The sequence below is a fragment of the Nuphar pumila genome, chromosome 16 (genome assembly GCF_984573655.1).
Source record: "Nuphar pumila chromosome 16, dmNupPumi1.hap1.1, whole genome shotgun sequence".
Taxonomy (NCBI): domain Eukaryota; kingdom Viridiplantae; phylum Streptophyta; class Magnoliopsida; order Nymphaeales; family Nymphaeaceae; genus Nuphar; species Nuphar pumila.
The window spans coordinates 44,386,742-44,411,723 of NC_143264.1; the positions used below are offsets into that span (position 1 = coordinate 44,386,742).

The 24,982-nt window shown below is 35.7% G+C and overlaps 1 protein-coding gene across 3 annotated transcripts in view; it reads right to left on the minus strand.

Annotated features, from left to right (window-relative positions):
- Positions 1-474: 474 nt before the first annotated feature.
- Positions 475-24,982, minus strand: part of LOC149813214 (uncharacterized) — a 57,156-nt gene continuing 32,648 nt past the window's right edge. Inside the window, exons 6-9 of one of the 3 annotated variants that reach the window (XM_089991542.1) lie at positions 17,761-17,839; positions 3,650-3,721; positions 3,500-3,576; positions 475-886 (exon numbers count right to left, since the gene is read on the minus strand). In XM_089991542.1, coding sequence (XP_089847668.1) covers positions 3,529-3,576; positions 3,650-3,721; positions 17,761-17,839 — 199 coding nt within the window. In that variant the 3' untranslated portion in view covers positions 475-886; positions 3,500-3,528. Of the gene's footprint in view, positions 887-3,499; positions 3,577-3,649; positions 3,722-17,760; positions 17,882-18,165; positions 18,338-24,982 lie in introns of those variants that run through there. The other 2 variants (XM_089991544.1, XM_089991543.1) reach the window with 2 other exon arrangements.

The following is a 24,982-nucleotide window of genomic DNA, read 5'->3' on the forward strand; positions in this document are numbered from 1 at the left end:
AAAACAGGGCCCAACCCAGCAGTCACCTTGAGTTAAGCTGATAAACCTATACCTTTTTCGCTTTTTGTGGGCAGGCACTATCAAATGAAAGGCGTTCTTATCAAGAAGCGTAAACCTTTCCACTTCCACAGCTAATGACCTAATTCTTTTGTCCTAGCTCTAGAACTTTCTTGCTGAGATTGTGTGCTTGCTTTTGTGTCTTTAATTTCAGTGATCAGTCATTTTAGAACAATTTCAAAGAATAATTCTCTTGAACGCAATAGCCATGGCAACCAAAGAATCTGTTTGGATAATCGAACCCCGTCATTCCAGTTGCAGGTGATGACATGAGCTTTTCAATTGTTAGCAATGACAAACAGCCCTTAGAATTATAGGAATTAGTGGTAGTTGACAAAAGAGTGTTACCATTCATGAGGGCAGTAATCTTTGATGCTTGGTCTGTCATAACCCGACATCTGAAGTGGGAACAGGCTACAAATCAACTTTATGTTCCCATTTCAAAGCAAAACTCAAGATAAGATTCCTGCAAGTTATTCTATTGTATCAGTAATTTACATCGCTGTGTTTCAGGAATTGAATTGACTATGAATCTGTGATGAGACACAAAAATACACACTCAACACACATTTGGCAACAATTTTCAAATAAGGAGATTGTGAATAATGCCTTGCAATTGTTCACATGCAAAATTTCTAGCCACGAAGAAGTAATCGAACTGCAACAAAAATAAACCTACTCTGAACTACCACATGAAGTAGGTGTAAGCCCAGTACTCCAAAATGTTGACCCCGTCTTGGAAGAATTTCCCCAAAAACTGACACTGAGGCCTACCTAATTTGTGTAGTCATTCTCACTTAATCCATTGAATGATCCATTTTCCCAGTATCTGCAGTAAACAAGACAGATGCATATTGATGCTTTAATGTGATTAATAAAATACACTGCAACCCAACATGTGGCGTTATAATCATCAATAAAATAATACCAAACGCAATACAATTTCTCTCAGTAAGACATTCTCAAAGAGGCAACATATAATCAAAATGAATAAGCTGAACAAACTCGATATTCACCAACGTTTCTCCAACTAAAAAGAGCTATTTATGCTGCTTCAACAGTTGTTTCAAGTTATATTCCATGATGCAAGTTGATTTTATTTATCATATTCAATGTCCAAATGTGAAATGGTTTGGTTACTGCAACATCCAACTTTAAGCCAAGCAACTTGATGAAATGTCAACATGTTCAAGATGAACAAAGCCTTTCTTCAAACCATCCTTGTGCTACTTCATTAATACACAGAGCTTAATCTCTAGCCAGGCCATCTTGTGCTTTTTTCATTAATTCACAGGATGCTCTTTAAATGCATACACGACACGAGTCCATTGGTAGCATAAGTTCTAGAGCAAAATTCACAAAAGGAGATGGAAACAGAGATATTCGGATGCTTTTCACAGTTTTCAAGCATTAAAAGGCTCTTCATGTGGGATAAAAACCTTCTGAGTGAAGAATAAACAAAGAACGAAAGATGAGAAAACAAGTCTGATTTCATATCCGTGTATCGATGCCAGTATCTACTACTTGCCTCTGAATACCTTTATGATGTTTCAAATTTTTAAAATCTAATTTTCAAGAAAATGATGGTTTATAAACCACCATGGGTCATGCATTAGCTTCTGTACATTTTTTTATGAGACACCATTCAATTTTGGGACACTTCAGTTTCATTCCCAGTTATCACTTGGCTCTTCCATAATATAGTTCTGAGAACTTCACTTGGATATCTTCAATTCCAACTGTTCATTTCAACTCACAACACCTTTTATCTATAAAAGTCCATATGATTTAGAACCATACATTATAGGACCTACAAGGTTTATTCAACAAACTTGATTGTTTATAATTACATTTATCTTTTTCAAATCAATGACTGAGCAATATGACAACCCAGATCTTCAGACAGCATTTTTATCAAATGCAATAAGATGCATCTACTGCAGGTATATAGATTTTGTTTAGAGAAATGGAAACATTAAAATTCTCATCCACCATCACCCTTAACCAAAGGAAAACTATTTTACACAATTTTAGCATTGGTTTTGAAAGATCAACACATTAATCTTTCCTTTATGTGATTTTTTATAATCAAAATGTTTTTTTAGATGAAGATAACCAACCCCAAACCTTAGTATTTTTTGTTAACTGTTGATCTCTCACAATCAAGGACTAAGAATCAATTCCATCTTTATATGGTTCACTTTGAAGATGAATGATTAGCTACTTATCCCACTTTCAAGAAGTATCTCTATAAGAGCAATGGATATTAACAAGAAGGATCCATTTTGCCTTTCTTCATACATTAATCCCATATTGTACCAAACAATATCACCTAGAGAACCGAGGATGACCCATAAAGTTGGACTGAAATTCATAGACACGGCTGAAGAAGTTGGACTGCACTTATGTTTCTAGTTTTTCTTCCCATGATACTTATCAGAGGAGAAAAACCTTGAGCTGTATTTTTTTCTTTTCTGAATAACCAAGGAAAAACCACCAACACCAAGTCACATGAGATTGCAAAATTACTAGAAAGATCTAGCCGGCAATTGCCTACAAAATATAAATCTTCTTATTCCAACCCACTCTGATACCATGATCAAACACTTTTCTGCCTGTGATGTAAAAGTTCTACAGGATTTGTGTAAGAGAGAGAGATTGTTGAGCAAGTGAAGAAATTCAAGGAGAAGAATAGAGACAAATCCATGGAGTTCTAGTTGACCCCTCTTCTTTTTTTTAAAACAATTTAGGGTTTATTATACATGATGAAAATTGTCCTTGAAAAAGGAAATTCTTTCTAATCAATACACAACCACACCTGGTCAACTCATTCAACTAAAAGTAGACAAAAACGTCCTTCTATACTAAACTGATCGCCTATGGCAAGAAAAATCATTAGATCAGACTGAAATAGAAGCTAGCTCACATACTTTTGTTGGTCCTAGTTCTATAGGTCGGGGACTGACAAAATTCTCAATTTATATGAATCTGAAAAGATCCTAACCGTGCACTTCTTCAGTCATCTTTACAATCCTAGTTTTGGAGGGCCAGCAATTGGTGAAATTTTCATTGCAATTAAATTCATAGGAATTTGAATACCTAGAAGAATAGGTTGGTATTGGCTAGAAATAAAAAATAACAATTTGGAAGAAAGTCAAAACTAGCAAAATTGGATTCAAGTGCCACACAATTCCACCAACCCCAACAGGCCTGGAGTGAAGGGAGTAAACAGATTGGCTTGACATGGAGTTGAAAAACATATGCAAGATAAAAGGCCTCGAAAATGGAACTATAAAACTGCCTTATCAAAAATAAACTGAGAAAATTTACCAATCAAGAGCAGTTAGTTTTATAACCAAGGGAAGAAATTGAAGACAAACACCTTGAGAAAATAACCTGAATGCACATTATGAGAGAACAAGAGAAATAGACAAGTCTCTACCTGGACTCCTTGCAGAATAGTACACATGTTCACATGGGCACATCTGGATCCAACCTTCTTTGGATTGCAGCAGCCGCCTAGCAATAATTGATACTCAACATAAATAACAGAAAAGGATATGATAAGCCAGTTCACACAAAGTAAACTTACCTCATAATTACCAAGTCTGTATTGGTAATTCATTTCTTCTCGCAATTGGGCTTGCTCTTTCATGGCTTGTGCCTGAATATGGACCATGAGAAAATTTCTAAGTTCCCATCTCCCAATCAGTTTAAAAGCAAATGACAAATAAAAAACATTAAAATCACAGTCACCAGTATCGTTCTCAGCAATTTCTTGGCAAGGTTTTTCTCGGAAGTTTTTTTTTTTGGGAAAGTGGATTTTCTTGAGAAAATCTAGTAAGTTTTAAAAATGAAAACAATATAAAGAATATAAAAAATAATAGGTTCTGTTGTATTTCTTATGAAAATATAAAGAAACAGTAAGAGAAGCTAAAATATAAAAGAAACAAAAACTAGAAAATGCATACTTGAAGTATATAAAAATAAGGAATTTTTTTTAATCACACAAAACATCACAATAATATATGTTCTAGCAATATTTTGAAAATATCACGATATTATCACATTGTTTCTGTCCTTGCAAAGAAAATGCCAATATCATGATATTTCCAAAATATATGTGATATTGGTAATTATGATGAAAATACTAAAAGAAAGGGAAACAGATCACTAGCTTGACCAAAGAGGACAAAATATAAACATAATGGCTAAGATATATGTCTTACAACCAAGCACATATTTTATGCTGAAAAAATCCCAAGACCATAAAAATACAAAAAACTTTACTGAGAGTACCATAATGATGACTTTAAAGATGAACTGAACTCACGAAGAAGGAAATGTCTGAACCTACAGTAAGCTAGAACATGTTCAGAAAGATAATTCAATAATGGTCAACCTAGCTTCTTCAGTCTTCGTTCAGACATGTTATGGTGGTCGGATTTAGACAGGACATGATGAACAAAATTCATATTTGATAAGGACAGTAGCAGGTCAGATCTAAGAATTCATACTGAAGTATACAAAGTTCCTAACTTAATAGGTGTAAACTGTGTAATGAAACAAGTGGAAGTGCAAAATACAATGTGCACAAGCACAAGTCTACCAAGGGACAATACAAAACAAAAAAGTGCATACAATAGCCACTAAGGGCACTCACAAAAGAACACAACACAAATAAATAAGTCTGTATTCGGTATGTATGCTTAAGAAAAGCATAAAGAAAAGAGGGGGGCAAACAGCACACACACACACACACACACACACACACACACACATATATATATATACATACATACATATATATATATATATATATTCAGTTATAGACAGTTTTGTAATATGTAAAGCCCTATAGAGGCATTTTAGTCTGTTTACTTGTAATAAGGAATGTTCATTAGGAATATTATTTTTTCCTTCTTATTTATTTTTCTTTATTAGTCTTTTAGATATTAGAGCATGGGCACTATGGTTTTTTGACCATAGAGTCATTGGGAGCTCCCAACAAATCTATTTGGGAGCTCCCAAGTGGCCTCCCTCTCCCTCTATTTTGTACAAATATGGGTGTTACCCCCCTTCATTCTTCAATGCTTGGATCTCAAGCATATGCTCAATAAAGTTATATTTTTTATCTTTTTGTGTTGCCATTATTGGCTCTTGTATTGTCTCATAGTGGACTTGTGTTTGTGCACTTTGTGTTTGCATTCTCGTAAGCCCTTAGAGGCCTTTGTTTATATTTTTCATATATTTTATTATATGGTATCAGAGTCATAGTGCTCTTGGTCTTGTGGAAAGTGGTCATCATGGAAAAGCATTATCAAGTGTTCGTGTGATCGTGGTGCTTACGGTGACTCAAGTGGACGTGTTCTTCCACATTCTCTCTCTCTCTCTCTCTCTCTCTCTCTCTCTCTCTCTCTCTCTCTCTCTCTCTCTCTCTTCTAACATTCAAAATGGAGCACAAACAAAAAATGGATCTCCCCTTCAAGCTAAATGGTTCCAACTATATGGTGTGGGCATCGGCTATAGAAAATAACCTCAAAAGAAAAAAACTTTAGGATATGCGATGGGCACTATCCCAGAGCCTCAACTCAAGCTCACAAAAGTAGAAGAAAATAAAAAAAATCCTTAGAAAGAGATGCTCGAATGAAAGCTATTCAAGATCATCAATCTAAAGTAGAAGATTGAAAAAGTAACCATGCAAAAATTCTTGCATGGTTTATGAATAATGTTGAGCTCAAAATATGTGTCAACATTACAAAGTTTCATAAAGTTAATAAGGCATGGTTCTTTATGAAGGGTATGTATACCTAAAAGAACCTTGCAAGACACTACTACTTATAAGAAAAGATTAGGACTACTAAGCAATTCTACATTGGGTGCCGCAATAGCTTCATCTTCTCCTCCAGGTATGTGTTCTTGGATTCTTGATTTGGGAGTTTCCTTTCAATGACACCACAAGATAATATTCTATCCGATATATGCACTAATTCAAAATTATCTTGTGTTTGTACTACGGATGGTACATCTTTGCAAATAAAAAACATTGGAACCTTAGACTCTAAAAAATCTCAAAAATTTTGTGTTCCAAAAGTTAAGCTGCTTCCAAAATTAAATTTAAATATTTTTTCAGTTTCTCAAATATTCGATCATGGATGTAAAATTTCTTTCTCATCTAAGGGCGTGCAGGGTCTCCGGTCTAGGAAGTTATTGGGCAAGGCCATAAGAGAGGAGATCTCTACTTTATGGATTCTTTAAATCTTCCCTCAAAATCTTTTTGTAATTATGTCAAAGATAAAAACATTGAAACTTGACATTTATTCAAAGATATATCTCTTCCCTTTTGTGAAAAAATTTTGTAATAAAAAAGATGTCATTTGCAAAGATTGTATTCTTGGAAAGATGGAATCTACTCAATTTAGTAATAGAACCATTATTTCTACAAAACCTTTTGAATTAGTGCATTCGGATGTATGGGGACCTTTTTCGGTCATATCAAAATGATGTTACTCGTATTATGTTACTTTTATTGACGATTTTACTATATATGTGTGGATCTACTTCCTCGATCTCAAGTTTAAAGTTTTTTTCTTCTTTAAAGAATTTCATATGATTATCAAAAATCAATTTCAAAGCAATATTTTCATTCTTATATCCGACTCAGGTACCGAATACTTGTTCAATGAATTTCAAAATTACTTAAGACAAAATGGCATTTGTTATAAAAAATTTTGCCTTGGAACTCCTCAACAAAATGGGAAAGCCAAAAGAAAAGATAGACATATTATAGAAACCGCAAGGACCATACTTATTTCTAAAGATATTGCAAAGAGTTTTTGGGTCAAGGCCGTTCTAACGTCAACTTATTTGATAAATAGAATGCCCTCATCATCTTTACAAAGCATTTCACCATATGAAAATTTATTTGAAAAAACATGATTTTAAACGTGTAAGAATTTTTGGATGTAAGTGCTTTGTTCTCTTACATAAAAAAGATAAGTTATCTCCAAAAGTCATTGAATGTGTCTTCATTGGATATGGAAGAACCCAAAAAAGCTATAGATGCTTTGATTTTAAGAATAACAAACTTTATATTTCTAAATATGTGACCTTGGAAAATGAAAATGGGCTTGATAAAATTGAGAATAAAGAAGTAGATTATATTTTTTATTTGATCTTTTACCAAGCAAAGGTAATTCTTGTGATATTTCTTTGAATGATAATGAAGAAAACTTAGTAATGATAATGGGCATTCTAATGAAGAGAATGCTAAATCACCATTAAATATTGGTGATGTTATTGAAAAAACTATATAAATATAGACTCGGTGTGAGCAAAGAAATCCTCCAAGTGCTTTAGAAAGATACACACATGACTACTATAGAAGAAACCTCACTTAGAAGATTCAGTCGCGTCTCTATCCCACCAAGTAGGCTTGTATACTATGACACCTTGACACCTTGACACCAAACTATAGGGGCATGTTTGATAGCCTTACACTCTTATCATGAACAATCACATTATAATGAAGCCAAAAACATTTAACATTGGGTAAGCCATGGATGTAGAATTAGTTGCTCTTAGGAAAGCTATGACTTGGGAAGTAGTTACATTACTCATAAGAAAGAAAGTCATAGGATGTAGATGGGTGTTTAAGGTCAAAACCAAGAGTGATGAGACCCTAGAAAGATATAAAGCTAGATTAGTGGCAAAAAAATATTCTCAGGGATACGAAATTGACTATGAGGAAACCTTTGCACTAATAGCTAAGATGACTAGTGTTAGGACCCTCATAAATGCTGCATCTATTAAAAAATGAATAAATAGAATGCCCTCATCATCTTTACAAAGCATTTCACCATATGAAAATTTATTTGAAAAAACATGATTTTAAACGTGTAAGAATTTTTGGATGTAAGTGCTTTGTTCTCTTACATAAAAAAGATAAGTTATCTCCAAAAGCCATTGAATGTGTCTTCATTGGATATGGAAGAACCCAAAAAAGCTATAGATGCTTTGATTTTAAGAATAACAAACTTTATATTTCTAAATATGTGACCTTGGAAAATGAAAATGGGCTTGATAAAATTGAGAATAAAGAAGTAGATTATATTTTTTATTTGATCTTTTACCAAGCAAAGGTAATTCTTGTGATATTTCTTTGAATGATAATGAAGAAAACTTAGTAATGATAATGGGCATTCTAATGAAGAGAATGCTAAATCACCATTAAATATTGGTGATGTTATTGAAAAAACTATATAAATATAGACTCGGTGTGAGCAAAGAAATCCTCCAAGTGCTTTAGAAAGATACACACATGACTACTATAGAAGAAACCTCACTTAGAAGATTCAGTCGCGTCTCTATCCCACCAAGTAGGCTTGTATACTATGACACCTTGACACCTTGACACCAAACTATAGGGGCATGTTTGATAGCCTTACACTCTTATCATGAACAATCACATTATAATGAAGCCAAAAACATTTAACATTGGGTAAGCCATGGATGTAGAATTAGTTGCTCTTAGGAAAGCTATGACTTGGGAAGTAGTTACATTACTCATAAGAAAGAAAGTCATAGGATGTAGATGGGTGTTTAAGGTCAAAACCAAGAGTGATGAGACCCTAGAAAGATATAAAGCTAGATTAGTGGCAAAAAAATATTCTCAGGGATATGAAATTGACTATGAGGAAACCTTTGCACTAATAGCTAAGATGACTAGTGTTAGGACCCTCATAAATGCTGCATCTATTAAAAAATGGCTCATATATCAACTCGATGTTAAAAATGCATTCCTCAGGAGGTTTGTATGGATCCTCTACCGGGATTTAGTATTGAAAAAAATAAAACTCTTAGACTTAAGAAGGCCTTATATGGTCTTAAGCAGGCTCCTAAAGCCTGGTATGATAGATTTAGTAGTCTTATGACTCATCTGGGTTTTCATTATTGTTATTTTGACACTACCTTTTTTGTCAAAAGTACATGTTATAAAGTTGTTATACTTCTACTTTATGTAGATGATATGATTATAACTAGAAGTGACAACAGAGGTTAGTACTATTAAAAATATTTTAAAAGAAAGTTTTGATATGTCTGATTTGGGTTTTTTAAGATATTTCTTAGGTATGCAAGTTGCTTATTCTCCCAGAGGGTATATTCTTTCTTAAATGAAAGCTTGTTGCTAATATTTGCGCCAAGTCTGTCATTTCAGATGTTAAGAAAGTAGAAACCCCTGAAGTGATCAATACAATGGAACTCTTCTCAAAAACACCACACCTTATCGCCAACTAATTGGGTCACCCACTTGTCTATCACCAGACTTGATATAGCTCATGCAGTTCACTCCGTCAGTCAGTTTTAGCATGCTCTGACCACCGTGCACATAAGTGTTGTGTTTAGAATTATAAGATATGTCAAGAATGCCATAACAAAGGGACTTCTTATCCTCATCATCTTCCTTAGATTTACTTGCTTATACTGATGTTGATTGGGGAAGAAATCTCAATGATAGAGTCTCAATTACGGGTTTTTTGTGTTTTTAAGAGACTCTAATTTTGTGGAGATGCAAGAAGCAACAAAAAGTATCTTTGTTCTCAACATAAATTGAATATCGTGAAATGGCTATGACAACAATTGAGCTTGTATGGCTAAGAAGTCTTCTTAGAGACATAGGAGCAATAATCTCAAAACCTTCGAAGATGTGCAGCGATAATAAGAATGCAATCTACATTGTGAGCAACCACACCTTCCATGAGCGAACCAAACACATTGAGATGGATTGTCATTATGTACGTGACGAGAATTTGAGAGAAACTGTTGAGTCGCCAAATGTTACATTAGAGTACTAAATAACTGATTTCTTCACCAAAGCTCTTTCTGAACCTCGGTTTATCTGTCTCCTTAACAAACTTTCAATTATTCCACCATAAGCTTGAGGAGAGGTGTTATAATATATATATATATATATTCAGTTACAGACAATTTTGTGATATATAAAGCCCTATAAGGGCATTTTAGTCTTTTTATATGTAATAAGGAATGTTCATTAGGAATATTATTTTTTTGTTTCATTTATTTATTTTTGTTAGTCTTTTAGATGTTAGAGCATAGTCTCTATGGTCTTTTGACCATAGAGTCGTTGGGAGCTTCCCAACGGTCATAAATATAACCGTTGAGAGCTCACAACTCTATTTAGGAGCTCCCAAGTAGCCTCCCTCTCCCACTTGTAGTTTGTATAAAAAGGGGTGTTACCCCCTTTCAGTCTTGAATGTTTGGAGCTCAAGCATATTGTAACGCACCAAAATCCCGGCCTTATAAATTTTGGGAAAAATTGAAATTTTAATAATCAATCATTGTTCTAAGTTAAAATGATAGTTCAACAAAAACAATATTTGAAAAGGACAAGCCGACGAAATTATAGGCGAAATTTTCAACCAACAAATTGAGTCCCCAAATGTCTTGAATTTGGGTTCGCATTTCCATACATTCATTCAAAACCATCAAGATTCAAAACAAGATTTTAAATAGAAATAGTGTCATACAAAAGTCCTTATACAAAATTACAAAACGTGTTCAGGAGTGAACAATAGAGAGTAGATTCTTGATATCATGGCGTCATTGCACCATCGCCTTTAACAGTGTTGTTAAAAGCGCGTTTCGCCTTGAGGAGAGGCCCTCTACGCCTCAAGGCGCCAGCCTAAGGCGTGAAGAAGAAGAATAAGAATTTTTCAATTATATAATCAGTTTCTATGAAGAATTTTTCTATATAATCAATTTCTCAATTATATATGTTATATATTTAATTAATCATATAAATTTGTGTATTTGTGTGGAAAATAGATATACATACACATTAGGACATTATATTTTGTTGTTAATTCTGTTATGCTATGTAGTTTTTTTCAAAGCTATATAATTCGTTTCTAAATATATAATTAGTTTCTTAGTTACTTTTTTATAGTTTTTTTAATCAGTTTTTTTTTAATTTTGTTATGATGTGTAGTTTTTTTCACAACTATATAATTTGTTTCTAAGTTATATAATTAGTTTCTCAATTATATAATAAGTTTCTCAGTTATATAAGCAATTTCTCAATTACTTTTACATGTTAATCTCATATTTTTTAGTATTTATTTGAGATTTTCTATTTATTATTGGTTGTTACTTAATCAATAAAGCATTTTTTTATTTATTTGTATTTTTAGATATTTTTTATAGTTTTTTAAAGTTTTCAAAAAAAGATTTGAGGCTTAAGCTTTACACCTTGCCTTAGTTTTTTGTGGAACGCCTCGCTACGCCTCAACCCTTTTCACAACATTAGCCTGCAACATCCATCTATTCATCACATGTATCTTATAAAACGGGTCAGACTCATGAAAGCCTAGTAGGTGCAACAACAACAGACCGTATAACAAGACTAACATATGCATTATCATATTCTACAATGATTTTTAAAAGAAGCAAAGTGAACATCATCATCATCTTGTTTCGATAATTATCGACCTGTGGGTACTCACAGGACAAAACGTAGAAACAACTAAAACCGTTCGGGGGTTTATTATTTTATGTAAATTTATAACCCAAACGACTAGTTGAGTCCGCTCCAATAGGCACAGTTTCAGATACCGAAAGAGAATTCTCCAAAGGCAGGAATAACGAGGGATGCATCCGAACTTCTGTAAAAGTTTATAGGATCTACCACCTAGGATAATATCAGGTAGCCTTTGTAAGGTCCGCAAAATTTTCTATGTTAAATTCTGGTGTTTTATACGAAATCCAAACCTACTTTTTGTTTTTTGTATATATATATATATATATTGGAGGACTGACCTAACCCAATCCAAATTGGGTCCTAAACCCAATCCTTTTTGGGATGGATCTAGGTTGGTTCCGACCGGATCCAGTTGGGGATGTCGAAATGTTGACATCCCCCTCCCCCCTTACTCTCTATTTAAACCCCCTACATGGGGGGTTTTCTTTTTAAAACAAACAAGCCTCTCTCTCTCTCTCTCTCTCTCTCTCTCTCTCTCTCTCTCTCTCTCTCTCTCTCTCTCTCTCTCTCTCTCGGTGATGGCGGCAGTGGCACCACTCGGGTGTTGCCCTCCCTCTTCTTCCTTGCTTTTCGCTGGCAAACCAGAGCCACCAACGGTGGTGGCTCTAGCCCTCAAGAGACAGGGTGCCTAACACCCTCTTCGATGGGTTTTTCTGCAAAGGAAAATCAGGTTGTTGTTGCTTTTCATTTTTGGGCAACCAGTTCTCCCCTCTTGTGTGGTTCAGACGGGGAACCAGAGCCACTGCCCTGTTCCACCAACCTAGGCAGCGGCAACAAGGTTGTCGTTGTGCCAACCTGGGTTCAGATTCGCCAAGGGGGCCCAAATCTTGTCAAGGAGAGGGAGGGGTTCGACCTTGTCGAGCCCACCCATTCCTCTGCCCCGGGGCTTTTTTTACTTTAAGTGGGTTGGGTTGGGCTCGACTCGGTCAAGCCCACCAGCCTAGTCGAGCCAAGGTGTCCCAAGTCGAGGTGCACCCTGGGGCTCAGGTTGGGCTCGGCTCGGCTCAGTCGAGCCACCAAGCTGCCCTGACCCCCTTTTCTTTTAGTCGCTGCCCCTCGTACGTAGGGGCAGCAGCAACTGTTATTTGCCTTGGGCTCAGCCAAAACTGAACTGAGCTCGGTCCCTAGTCGATTAGGGATCAAGCCTGTTCGGTTGGAAACCGAGTCCGGCTCAGTAGTCAATCCATCTCAGTTTGGTCGACTCGAACTGGGTTCGGGTTCGACCCCTGCGACACAATCATCACTTATTCTATTAAATTAAATTTGTTACATCGCTCTATTCGCAACTCGCAACACGATAAAAAACATTTACAGCGCACCATTTGACACAAGAGACGAGACTTCATATTTCTAGCATGGTTACTAAGGCACAGACAATATTATAACTTACGTTCGGAATCGTTAGAGATTCAGACCATCTCCGAGGTAAGGGAAAGTTACAAGTGAGAATGATGACATAACATTTCTAATATATATATATATATATATATATATATATATATATGCTTTTAACTCAAGGACGTAGTTTTGCATATTCTTGTCCATTTTCAGTTACAACATTTACTTTATCGTCGTGTTGTAATGTGCATAGGCTCCAACTTTTTAAAATTTATTTAACTCGATATACGGTTTCACACATCGGACCCTGCTTTTCACTTTGCCGCTACGTTGTAACATGCACATGCTTCTGCTTTATACAATTTACTTAGCCCGATGTACGGTTTAGTACATCGAGCCTCTCTTACACAATTTATTTAGCTCGATATGTGGTTTCACACATCGGGCCCTGCTTTATACCATTTACCTTGTCGTCACGCTATAATGTGCACATGCTTATGCTTTAATATATAGGTATTCTACATACATATATAATTTTATAAAGTACACAATTTTTATGTACTCCTGCCTGCTTTAAATTACGCTAGTATGTATTTAAAAACACAATTTTACGCATCCTCGCTGAAACTCAATTTTCGAAAGAATCCACATGTGCATATTCCCCGATGTCTCGAAAAAACAAAACAAGTGTTTTGCGGTTGCATATTCGCAACATCCAACAATTTCATACATAGCTTATCCCAAGTATAAAGCAAGACTCTCTTGCATACTGGTATCAATATTGTCATGTTCGTGCTTATCGAACAAACTCCCTAGTGTTGGAAGGTTCCTCTAAACACCTTTCCAACCTGTTCAAAACTTTAAATTGACATGACTTAGAAATTTACAACCGAGTTTTTTCTTCAAACGAACATAACAAAAAGGCTTTGACTACGTAGCCCTCGGTGGTACATACGTCAGGTCCTTTTCGGTATCCGGAATAACTCGAATATTCCCCGACTTAAGGCGCTGGATATTGTAATTTTCAATATTATGTTAGGGGTTTCTTTCTGAGAAACTCATATCTTTCCCATCATAGTTAGTACTATCAGACATGCACGATATGTTAGCACAACGATGGATGGACTAGAGGTTTATGATAACCTCAAAGTGGGACATAGCACCTTATTAAAGAAAATCACATAAATGAAAATAATCACCTTCACAGGCAAAATGCTCGATTTGGTTTAAAAAACCAAAGCATGTTGAATGAATCGTCAGTTAATATAAGAACTGACGTACGCATTCATCCTTTAGTTCTGTCAAGAGAGAGGATAGTATGGTACAAAAACTCCGATGGACAAGTTGTTAACAACTACGCTCCTCGAGTAGCAATGACTCGGTGTCCCCGGTCATCGGAATTAGGAGACTGGGCTACCAAATATTATCCTAAGTGATAGAACTCATTGACTTCTCCAGAAGTTCAGATGCATCCCCTGTTGTTTGTCTCTAGGGAATTCTCTCTCGGTCAATAGGTCGTCTCCTTTGGAGCGAACTTAGCTAGTTGTCTGGGGTATCAAAATACATAGAATAATAAACCCTCGAACAGTCTTGGTTGTTTCGACGTATTATTTTGTGCGTACCCACAGGTCGTTAATTATCGAAACAAGATTTTTACGCGCATTTTACTTATTCTGAAACTGCACGTTGTGAAATAACACATACGTTATTGTTCTGACATTTGATATTGATGCACCTACCAGGTTATCATAAGTCTGACCCATTTATGGGATCCAGGTGATGATTAGGTTGATGCAGCAGGCGATGGCATGATAACATCAAGAACTCACTCTCTCTGTAAGGGTTTCTTTTGTAATACCTTCTTTTGTGTAAACTTTATTTATCAAAAACCTTTTTTTGAATCTATGTGGTTTCAATGAATGTATGCAGATACAAATCCATTGTGGAAAGGAAAGTTCGCCCGTAATGCGCCTAAGGTCTATTGACTTGTTCTTTTCAAACTTTGTCTTTCGAATCTCTGGAAAAAGAATTGATTGTAAAAATTTCAAAAATTTTCCTTTCAATCACAATTCTGGAAAAAATCACGATTTTAAGTGCCTTAGGCCGGGGGCATATCCGAGTCATTCCGGATGCAGAAAGGAAGAATTTGACATATGTATGATCGAAGTCTACGTATTCGAAGTCTTTGCATTTTTATTGGTTCGAAGAAAAGACTTAGTTGTGAATGCCTGAGTCATGTGAATCTCAACTTATTTTAAAATTCGAACCAGGTTGGAACGGTGTTTTGAAGAACACTCCAACACTTGAGAATTGTCTGATCAAAACGGACATAACTTTGATGCATGAGAGCATTATTTTGTTTGTAGGATAAGTGGCGTATATGTACGCCGATTATCACGAACGTGCGAATGCAAGACCCTTGTTTTATTTTGCGCAACATCAGGGGCATGCGAACTTGAAATCTCGCATGAAAACTCTTTTGAAATTGAGTTAAAGCAGGGGTGCGCAAATCTTCGACTTTAAATAAATACTTGCATAATTTAAAGCAAGCGTATACAAAACTGCGTACTCTAAATAAATGTGCGCGTAATTGAAATAGAGCAAGAGTACGCAAAACTATGCACTCTGAATAATTTTATACGTATAAATTATATATATTCAAACAGGAGCCTGTGTATATAATAGCACGATGTGAAAGTAAATAGCATAAAACAAGGTCCAATGTATAAAATCACACATCAGGCTAAGTAAATTGTTTACAGTAGGAGCCTGTGCACATAATAATGCGACGACGAAATAAATAGCGTAATTCAAATAGGACAAGAATACGCAAATCTGTGTCCTTGAGTTAAATGAATACACACACACACACACACACACACACATATATATATATATAAATATGTATATATCATAAATATTTGATCGGCATCATCATATGTAACTTTCCCCTACCTCGAAGATGGCCCAAATCTCATGCCTCGGTATGCGTGTTGCAGGTATGGAGTCTCGTCCAATGCGCCGATGTGGTGAGCTCAAAAGATTTTTGTCACTGCATAAAGAACAAGGTTAACATCCCATTTTTGAGAAAGAGGCAACGATCACGTCGCAGGGGTTGAACCCGAATCTAGTTCAAGTCGATCGGACCGAGCAAGGCAGGTGAGGCATAAAATAAGTCGGCTTGGTTCTTGAAAGAACCGAGTTGACTAGGTTTGACCAAGCCGAACTTGGTTTGACCGAGCCGGGCTCGGTGCCACAAAAAGGGATCAAACTGAGTTTGGGCTTTGTTGAACTATGCTTGGCCGAGCCAAGCAAGAGGGGCTGCCTCTTGATCGAGCGGACTTGGTTTAAGAAAACCGAGTTGAGCCTCGGGTCAAGGAAGAACAGGGTTTCACGGATGTCAATCTGTGTGGATCCTCTATTGAGATCCAAAACTATAATGAGTTTGATTAAGCTTTATACCTTTTTAACATCCAAAAGTTCATCGATTTATTCATGGTAGATGATTTTTTCATAAAATACTAGAGATAATCTCAGAAAATTTGCAAACTTTACACATATGCTCAATAAAGTTATATTCTTTATCTTTTTGTGTTGCCATTATTGGCTCTTGCATTGGCCCATAGTGGACTTGTGCTTGTGCACTTTGTGTTTGTATTCTTGTAAGCCCTTAGAGGCCTTTGTTTATATTTTCTGCATATTTCATTACATATATACACATCATGGGCCATTGAGAGCTCCCAATAGAGTTGTTGGGAGCTCCTAACAACTCTATGGTCTTTTGACTTACACAAAAAGGGAAAGACTAAAAAAACATAAAATAAAAAAAATAAAAAGGAAAAAGACAAATCTGTCCCTAATGGACAGAACCTACTACATAGGTAAAATGATAAAAAATACCCAATAAGCATTGCCTATTACATCAATATATACTAAGGTTGCCAAACTAAGAAGTGGAAGCGGAAAATGATACAGGAAGCAGAAGCGAGAAGTGATGCATTTTAAAATGCATAGGAAGTGGGAAGCAAGGAATAAAAAAAGGCAATATAAGAATTGAATGGAAATCAAAATGAAACACAAATAAAAACTAAAATAAAAGTGATTATTCTTAAATTTCATGATTTTTTAATGTAAGAAATAATTTTTTAACAAAATCTAAAAATGATTGCTAATTTAGAGAAAGCACATGGAAGTGAGAAGCCTGAGAGGAAACACATAAAAACATGAAAAGTAGAGTGAGAAAACATACAAGAAGAATAGATGAAGTGTGTAAAAAAAATAGGAAAAGAGTGGGAAAATTGAGATTTCCATCAAGTTTCGAAAGCGAGGAGTATCGCGCTTCCGAAGCGAGTTTCCAGGAAGCGGGCTTCCCACCTATCTAAGATGCTTCTGGTAACTCTAGTATATATACATATATATACATAAACATATTTTAACAATAGGATCCTACATTTGCAATTTCGGTCCAATATCTTCTTAAGAGGAAGGACTGAAACAGCTTCTAAAGGCAGACTCTGATTATCAGATATGTAGATCAAAATCTAATTGTAATGATATTTTCTTTTAGATCAATGGTCAAAGGTGAAAAGAATCCCAAGTGTATGTAGAATCCAAAGCAGATTTCCAAAATAGCTGAAGCTCAAGAGAATAATAAAAAAAGGAATCTTTTTGACATCCACATCAAAGCCCGAATTTGGTCAGCGAGTAAAGGTCCACGTCCAGTAGAAACATATCTAAGTCGACTGGATATCCAACCCATGTCCACATTACACACACCTATTGCAAAAAATAATGAAGCAAGATATTACCATCCCACTCTGCATAGAATGCTTTAAAGCTTGAACCTGTTCTTCCTTCTGTCGTTCACGCTCCCTCAGTAATTCTTGCCTGCAGACCAACAAAATTTTGATTGCTCTCTACAAGATCGGTCTGATCATGATGAAATAGAAAGCTCATAAGATCAGTATTGACTCCCTTTCTTACCAAGTTACCAAAACTAAAAAACATTTAATAAAATGAATTAATCATGTAAACTTGATCAAAACAATAGTTATAATGTGAGTGACAGACAAAAAAATAAACACGAAATTCTCTTTAGGGTGTCTAATATAAAAAGTTTAAAGGTGAACAGATAATCTGTACCATAAATGGCAATGATTAAATTGGCTTCCACAATGATGTCAGGAAAAAAAAAATTACCATCATCTGCATGGATGTGCTAGGTTCAGTGTATAGAATTGTAAGGTTCCCTTTTACTTCCTGGTTCTAAATTTAACCATTGCCAAAAGTTTGCTCTCGATCATGCACTTGCATTATTTTGCAAACTCGCAACCATGTCATATGGTCATGAAAACATTCCATGGTTTATTTTCCATCTTATGCAACCTGAATCAAACAAGACAATTGCAAGATTGTGCTTTGATTAAGTACAAAAACTGATAACCCAGATTGCCAAAGAAGCTGCTGAAGAAATTCAGGTGAGCAATTGTATCTGTTGCAGCATGTGAAAAGCTAAAGCCACCACAACAATCACTTTGATGGTGCTACCAAAAAAAAAGAAAAGAAAAAAAGAGGAGCTTCTACAACAAAAGAATCATTCAAGGTTGTCACTGGTTCTGTAAGGGGCTGGGTTTCTGGAAGCTGGGTTGTTTGAGTTCAAGCACTTTTTTAACTAGTGCAAGACCTATTGGCAAGAATACTTCAGCTGAAGCAGCCAAATACATACTATTGAGGAATTAATTGGCAATTTGAAATACATTTAGAAAAAAACTCTTTATTATAGGACAAAGCAGAGTCTCACTTCACCACCTGGTACCCTAACCTCTCCATTTAACAGCATCTGTCCATTCAACATCCAACCAGCGTCCTTTACCTGCTCTAAGTACTGAGTTGCAACTTGTACCAGACAGATGAGGAGGCCAGCACATCAGAAAAAAAGGAGACCTATTTGTCATCCTCAGTAAGTGCAAAATGAGATGAACGATAAGGATGGTCTGCAGGGGTATTTCTGCCTTTTCAGTCATATTAACATAGCCCAGCTGTATCGTGGCAGTAATGCTACTGAAGCATAAGCTGCAATGCAGCACAGCTTAAATCATTGTTTTATAATCACACTTGTTAGGGGGTTGATCTCTAGCATTGCCCCTTGCTTCGTTGCTGATTCTCACTTCTCAAAACCTTTTAAAACTTAAATATATAGGCTCTTGCTTCCCATGCTGGCAATTCGTCAAACAGTTAACAGCCTAAGACCAGTTACAAATGCAAGACTTCATGAACCGACCCAATTTAACAACTCTCCAACTTGAGAGTTCCACAAACATGACTTACATGATAAAAGAAAGAGTTTTGCGCAGAGTTACCGGAAACGCCTAGGTAAGTGGGGAAGAGTGCTTCCCCGAAGCGCGTTTCGGAAGCACGAAACGTCGCGCTTCCGAAATGCGCTGGGAAGCGTGCTTCTCTTTTATGGGAAGCATGTTTCCCTTTTATGAGAAGCGCACTTCCCCCCGCTTCCCCCATTTTTTTCATTTTGGAACTGCGACAAGCAAGGTTTGACAGCACATATTCAAATATAACAGTCAGTTTAAGCCTTATCAAGATTTACTGCCTGTCCTTTCAACTATATCTTTGAAGCTGAAAGCATAAAGTAAAGCTCAGTTGAACATCTAATTCTTATGACCGAGAGCAACAAACATACAATCACATTTTACCTGGAACTTGCAGGGAATAGCATGAAACAGAAATTCATAAGTTAACCATTGCAGAAATTTAAAGGTTAACCAGCGACTATTTCCAATAGTTCAATCACTTCTTATCTCTTGATCCCCTTTGACATTGCAGTTAACTTTGAAATTCAATTAATGTACCATGCCTTATGAAAACAATTTTAGCACCATGCAAGTATAGGCTGTGTGGGGAGATCAAGTAATACCAACAGTAGTTATCAAATGAGAATGGCAGCATTGAAATATTTTTATTCAGAAGAATTGCCAATGTTAGAAAATTATTTTGCCCTGATAAATCACTAACAAGAAGACATTTGAGAAATGCTCTTTTATGAGTATGTTTACACTAGCATACTTCTTCTGAGATACTTCCACATAGAAGATCTGCATATGGTACTTGGGCAAAATAGAGTATCAACAGCATTACTTGTGCCTATATGTAAACATATAGATGTGATATACCTGGTTATCAAGCTATGCCACTAAGGAATCATTACATGTGCAACCAATGTCACAATAAGAGAAGCAAAATTATGAGAAAACAACCAATTATCAATACGGTCTCTCATTTGCAAGCAAGAATTGGGAAAATTTTAACAATAAGAGTTATGTCATTTTTTCTCTTTTTCACTTCCCCCCTCGCTTCCGATTCACTTCCTAGGTCGCTTCCGGTTCTCTTCCTAGGTCGCTTCCTAGACGATTCCTGATTCGCTCCTAAGTCGTCCCACGCTTCCCGCTTCCTAAAATTTTGAAAGTGCCTCGCTTCCCGCTTCCGCTTCCCATATCGCTTCTTGCTCCCGCTTCCTCGACTGGCAACCATGAATAAAACCAATTCTTCTAATTTGAGGAGGAAGAGAGCCTCCCAGAATTCTCTACAACTTTCATTACTTGGATAATTCTTTGGGTTACAAGACCGTTCACTTATATACCTCTCCTGAGGCTAGCAAAACCAGAGTTACCGGAAGCACCTAGGTAAAAGGGGAAGCGCGCTTCAGAAGCGCGAAACGTCGCGCTTCCGAAGCGTGAGCGGAAGCGCCACTTTTAAATGGGAAGTGCGCTTCCCTTTTATAGAAAGTGTGCTTCCCTTTAATGGGAAATGCACTTCCCTTTAATGGGAAGCGTGCTTCCCCCACGCTTCCCCCATTTTTTTCAATTTTTTGTATTTTTTATTTTTTATTTTTATTTTTTTCACTTCCCCCTCGCTTCCGAGACGCTTCCCGATTCGCTCCTAAGTAGTCCCACGCTTCTCGCTTCCTAAAATTTTGAAAGTGCCTCGCTTCCCTATCCCACTTCCCGTATCGCTTCCCGCTCTCGCTTCCTCAACTGGCAACCATGAGCAAAACTCTGTTTAAAACATGTTCCTTTCAATAAAACTGAAAATGAATAAAACAATTGAAACTTCATCTTTTTCAAAAAATCGACAAAAAATGTGTTCTTTTGAGAGAAGTGTTTAGAACACGAAAACTTATATTCAAGTAAAATACTTTTCAAAAAAAAACTCAATTATGGATTCATTTGGATTGGATCTTGGGTTCGGATCATAATGATTCTTGAATATGAATCTCATTGTTCTGATATCCTAACTATAGAAAATTTTCTTATATATGCCTGTCCTTTTGACCTTGTTTTATAAAATTAAAACCAAATTAAATCCATAAGTATTGTTTGCTGATTTTTTTGCAACTCATTCTTTTATGTCATTTTTGTCAGCCGTCTTTTTTATTGTGAGACCTTTCAAATAATGTATTCAGTATTTAATGATTTTTGCCGCTTCACATATTGCTAACTATGGGCTTACATGACAAACAACCTCTAGTAGCTTCCTCTGTAAGCTTCTTATTAATAGATTACACTACAAGCTACTTATTACAACATGGACTCTGAAACCCAAACTAGTACCTAACTAGGATGTGGACCCTTTATGAACATGACCCATACCATCCAAATGAGACTCCTTTCTAGAATATATACCCAAAATGACCCATACAAAATTGAACCCAGAATACAAACATATAGATCATATACCCAAACATGCTACTAAACAAACCTACGACCACTATCAAGGTGGTGAGTTTGTAACATTTCCAACAACTTATTTTCAAAGAAGATGGTGAAGATTTAATGTTTCCTTCTGACATGGGACCTCATGTGAATGTTGAGGAGAACCAAGCTTGATTGGAACTTGTTCCCCATCAAGAAGTTACTACAAATGTATTTCAAGCTGATGGTCAGAAAGCCTCGGGTCTAAATGGATTCCTTGGACTATTTTACTGAGGATTTTGAAGTATGGTTGGAGATGGTTTCACAAAAGCAATCAGGGATTTTGCGCAAAGGCTAAGACTGCTAAAAAAATTAATGACTATTTTGGTTTTAATCTCAAAAAAGAGAGGATTCAAACACTTTAGATGAGTTCAAACCTATTGACTTATGTAGTTTTCTGTATAAAATAATTACAAAGGTTATGGTTAACTAGGTTTGTATCTTTTAACCATGGGGCCTTTTTAAAGGATAAAGAGATCAAGGATATTTTGCTACTTGCTCATGAGATTCTTGATTCTATAATGCACTATGATGAATTGACTCTTTGTCTTAAGATCGGCTTGAAAAAAGCATGTTGGATAATGTAGTGTGATGAATAGACTCTTTCTCTCAAGATTGCTTGGAAAAAAGGGCATGGACGTCTTTAAGAAAATCACTTGAATTTCTGTAGTTCAATGATGTTCGGATAGATAGAATTATGATTGAAGTATCCACAACATTTCTCCCAGTGGTCAGTAATGCAGCAGTGACATGAAGTTCAAGAATACAGGAGGGTTAAGGCAGGGAGATCCTATACCTCCATCGTGGTTCATAATAGTGACAGAACAACAATCCAGAAGGCCTTGAAGTTGAAAGGAATGGTGAATTGGAAATTCACCATTCCTTTCCTCACTATGATTTAACAATCTTTTACTTCTTTTTCACAAATAATGCACTCATTTCATGTAGAGCTAAGAAACAATTTATTTTATATTTAAGAAAGATCTACAAATTTTCAATAGTGTGTAAGCATGAAGGTGAATAGTGCAAAATCGATAGTGATTGCCTTAACAGTCATCAGGTTGAAGTGAAACACCTTAGAGCAACTATCAGATGACCTCCAAAAAAAACTGTCGTGCAAATATTTGGGCCTCCCGATGTTCCATGGTAAACTTGGTGCAATGTGCATGAAAATTATTTCAAAAGGTTGAAATACAAAATTTTTGTCATGTTGCACGAGGCATTTTATCTAAATTGTCCTTACTAGTATTCCTATTATATTGGTTACTTACTTTTGCCCAAAACATTAACATATTTTGGAGGATACACGCAAAAACTTTCTATGGAGACAGGAAGAGAAAAGGGTATGCACCTTACAAGACAAGATGCAACTTGTAGGATACAACTACAAGGGGGACATGGTCTACACAGGATAATATACACCAATTTGGCGAATCTAGCTAAACTTGCATTGAATATGATGTGCTTATATAGTATTTGGGCATCTTATAGAACTCAACAAAATGGATTAGTCGAAAGAAAACATAGGCATCTTATAGAACCCACTAAGACACTACTTATCTCTAAAGATATTCCAAAAAGTTTTTGAGCCGAGGCCGCTCTAATATCAACTTATTTGATAAATAAAATGTTCTCATCATCCTTACAAAATATATCTCCATATGAAAATTATTTGAAAGAATACCTGATTTCAAGCGGTTGAGTGTTTTTTGTTGTAAGTGTTTTGTACTCTTACATAAAAGAGATAAATTGTCTTCGAAAGCCATTGAATGCATATTGAAAAATTACTCTAAGAAGGATATAAATGTTTTGACTCTAAAACTAACAAACTATATGTTTCTAAAGATCTAACCTTTTTGGAAAATGAAAATGGGCTTAAGAAAACTAAGGAGAAAGAGGAAGTAGATTATATTTTTCTGGTTGATCTCTTACCACAAGAAGAGTTGACTTCTTGTGATGATTCTTTGAATGATAATGGTGATAATACTTTGAATGATAACGAAGATGGTAATAATAATAAGCATTCAAATGATGAGAATGTGAAATCACCAATAAGAAATGATGATATTATTGATAAACCCATAAAAATATATACCTGGCGTGAGCAAAGGAATACTCTAAGTGCTTTAGAAAAATATTCACAAAACTCTTGTATAGGAAAAACCTCACTTAGAAGATTCAATCGTGTCTCCAACCCACCAACTATGTTTGTATCTTATGACACATTGACAACAAATTATAGAGCATGTTTAATAGCTTTGCATTCTTATCATGAACCATCACATTATAATAAAGCCAAAAATCTTTCACATTGGGTTGAAGTAATGAATGTAGAACTAAATTCTCTTGAGAAGGCTAAAACATGGGAAGTAGCTTCATTATCCTTAGAAAAAAAAATTATAGGATGTAGATAGGTTTTCAAGGTTAAAACCAAGTGTGATGGGATGCTAAAAATATATAAAGCTAGGTCAGTTGATACTCTCAAGAATATAGAATTGACTAGTAGCTAGAATGACTAGTGTTAGGACACTCATAACCGTTGCATCTATTAAAAAATAGCCCATATATCAAATATCCTACACCTTACTGCCAACTAGTTGGTTCTCTTGTTTATCACTCGGCCAAATATAACTCATGCAGTTCACTCTGTTAGCCAGTTTCAGCATGCTCCGACCATTGTGCACATGAGTGTGGTATTAAGAATTGTCAGATATATCAAGAATACTATAACAAAGGGAGTTTTTTCATCCTCATCTTCTTCATTAGATTTACATGCTTATATTGATGTTGATTGGAGAGGAAAACACAATGATAGAGTATCAACTACTAGTTTTTGTGTATTTTTATGTGACTTTGATTTCGTGGAGATGCAAGCAGCAGCAAAAAGTATGTTTGTCTTCAACAGAAGCTGAATATCATGTGATGGCTATAACAACTATGGAGCTTATGTGGCTAAGAAGTCTCGTCAGAGATATGGGGACAATAATCTCAAAACCTTCGAAGATGTGTTGCAATAATAAGAGTGCAATTTATATTGCAAGCAACCACACCTTCCATGAGCAAACCAAACACATTGAAATGGATTGTCATTATGTTCGTGATGAATATCAGAGAGAAACCATTGAGTTGTCGTATGTCATATCAGAGTATCAGCTGGCTGATATTTTCACCAAAGCCCCTCCTACTCCTAAGTTTATATTTCTCCTTAACAAACTTTCGGTTACATTGTTGTAAGTTTGAAGGGGGTGTTAAAACATATGTATGTGTG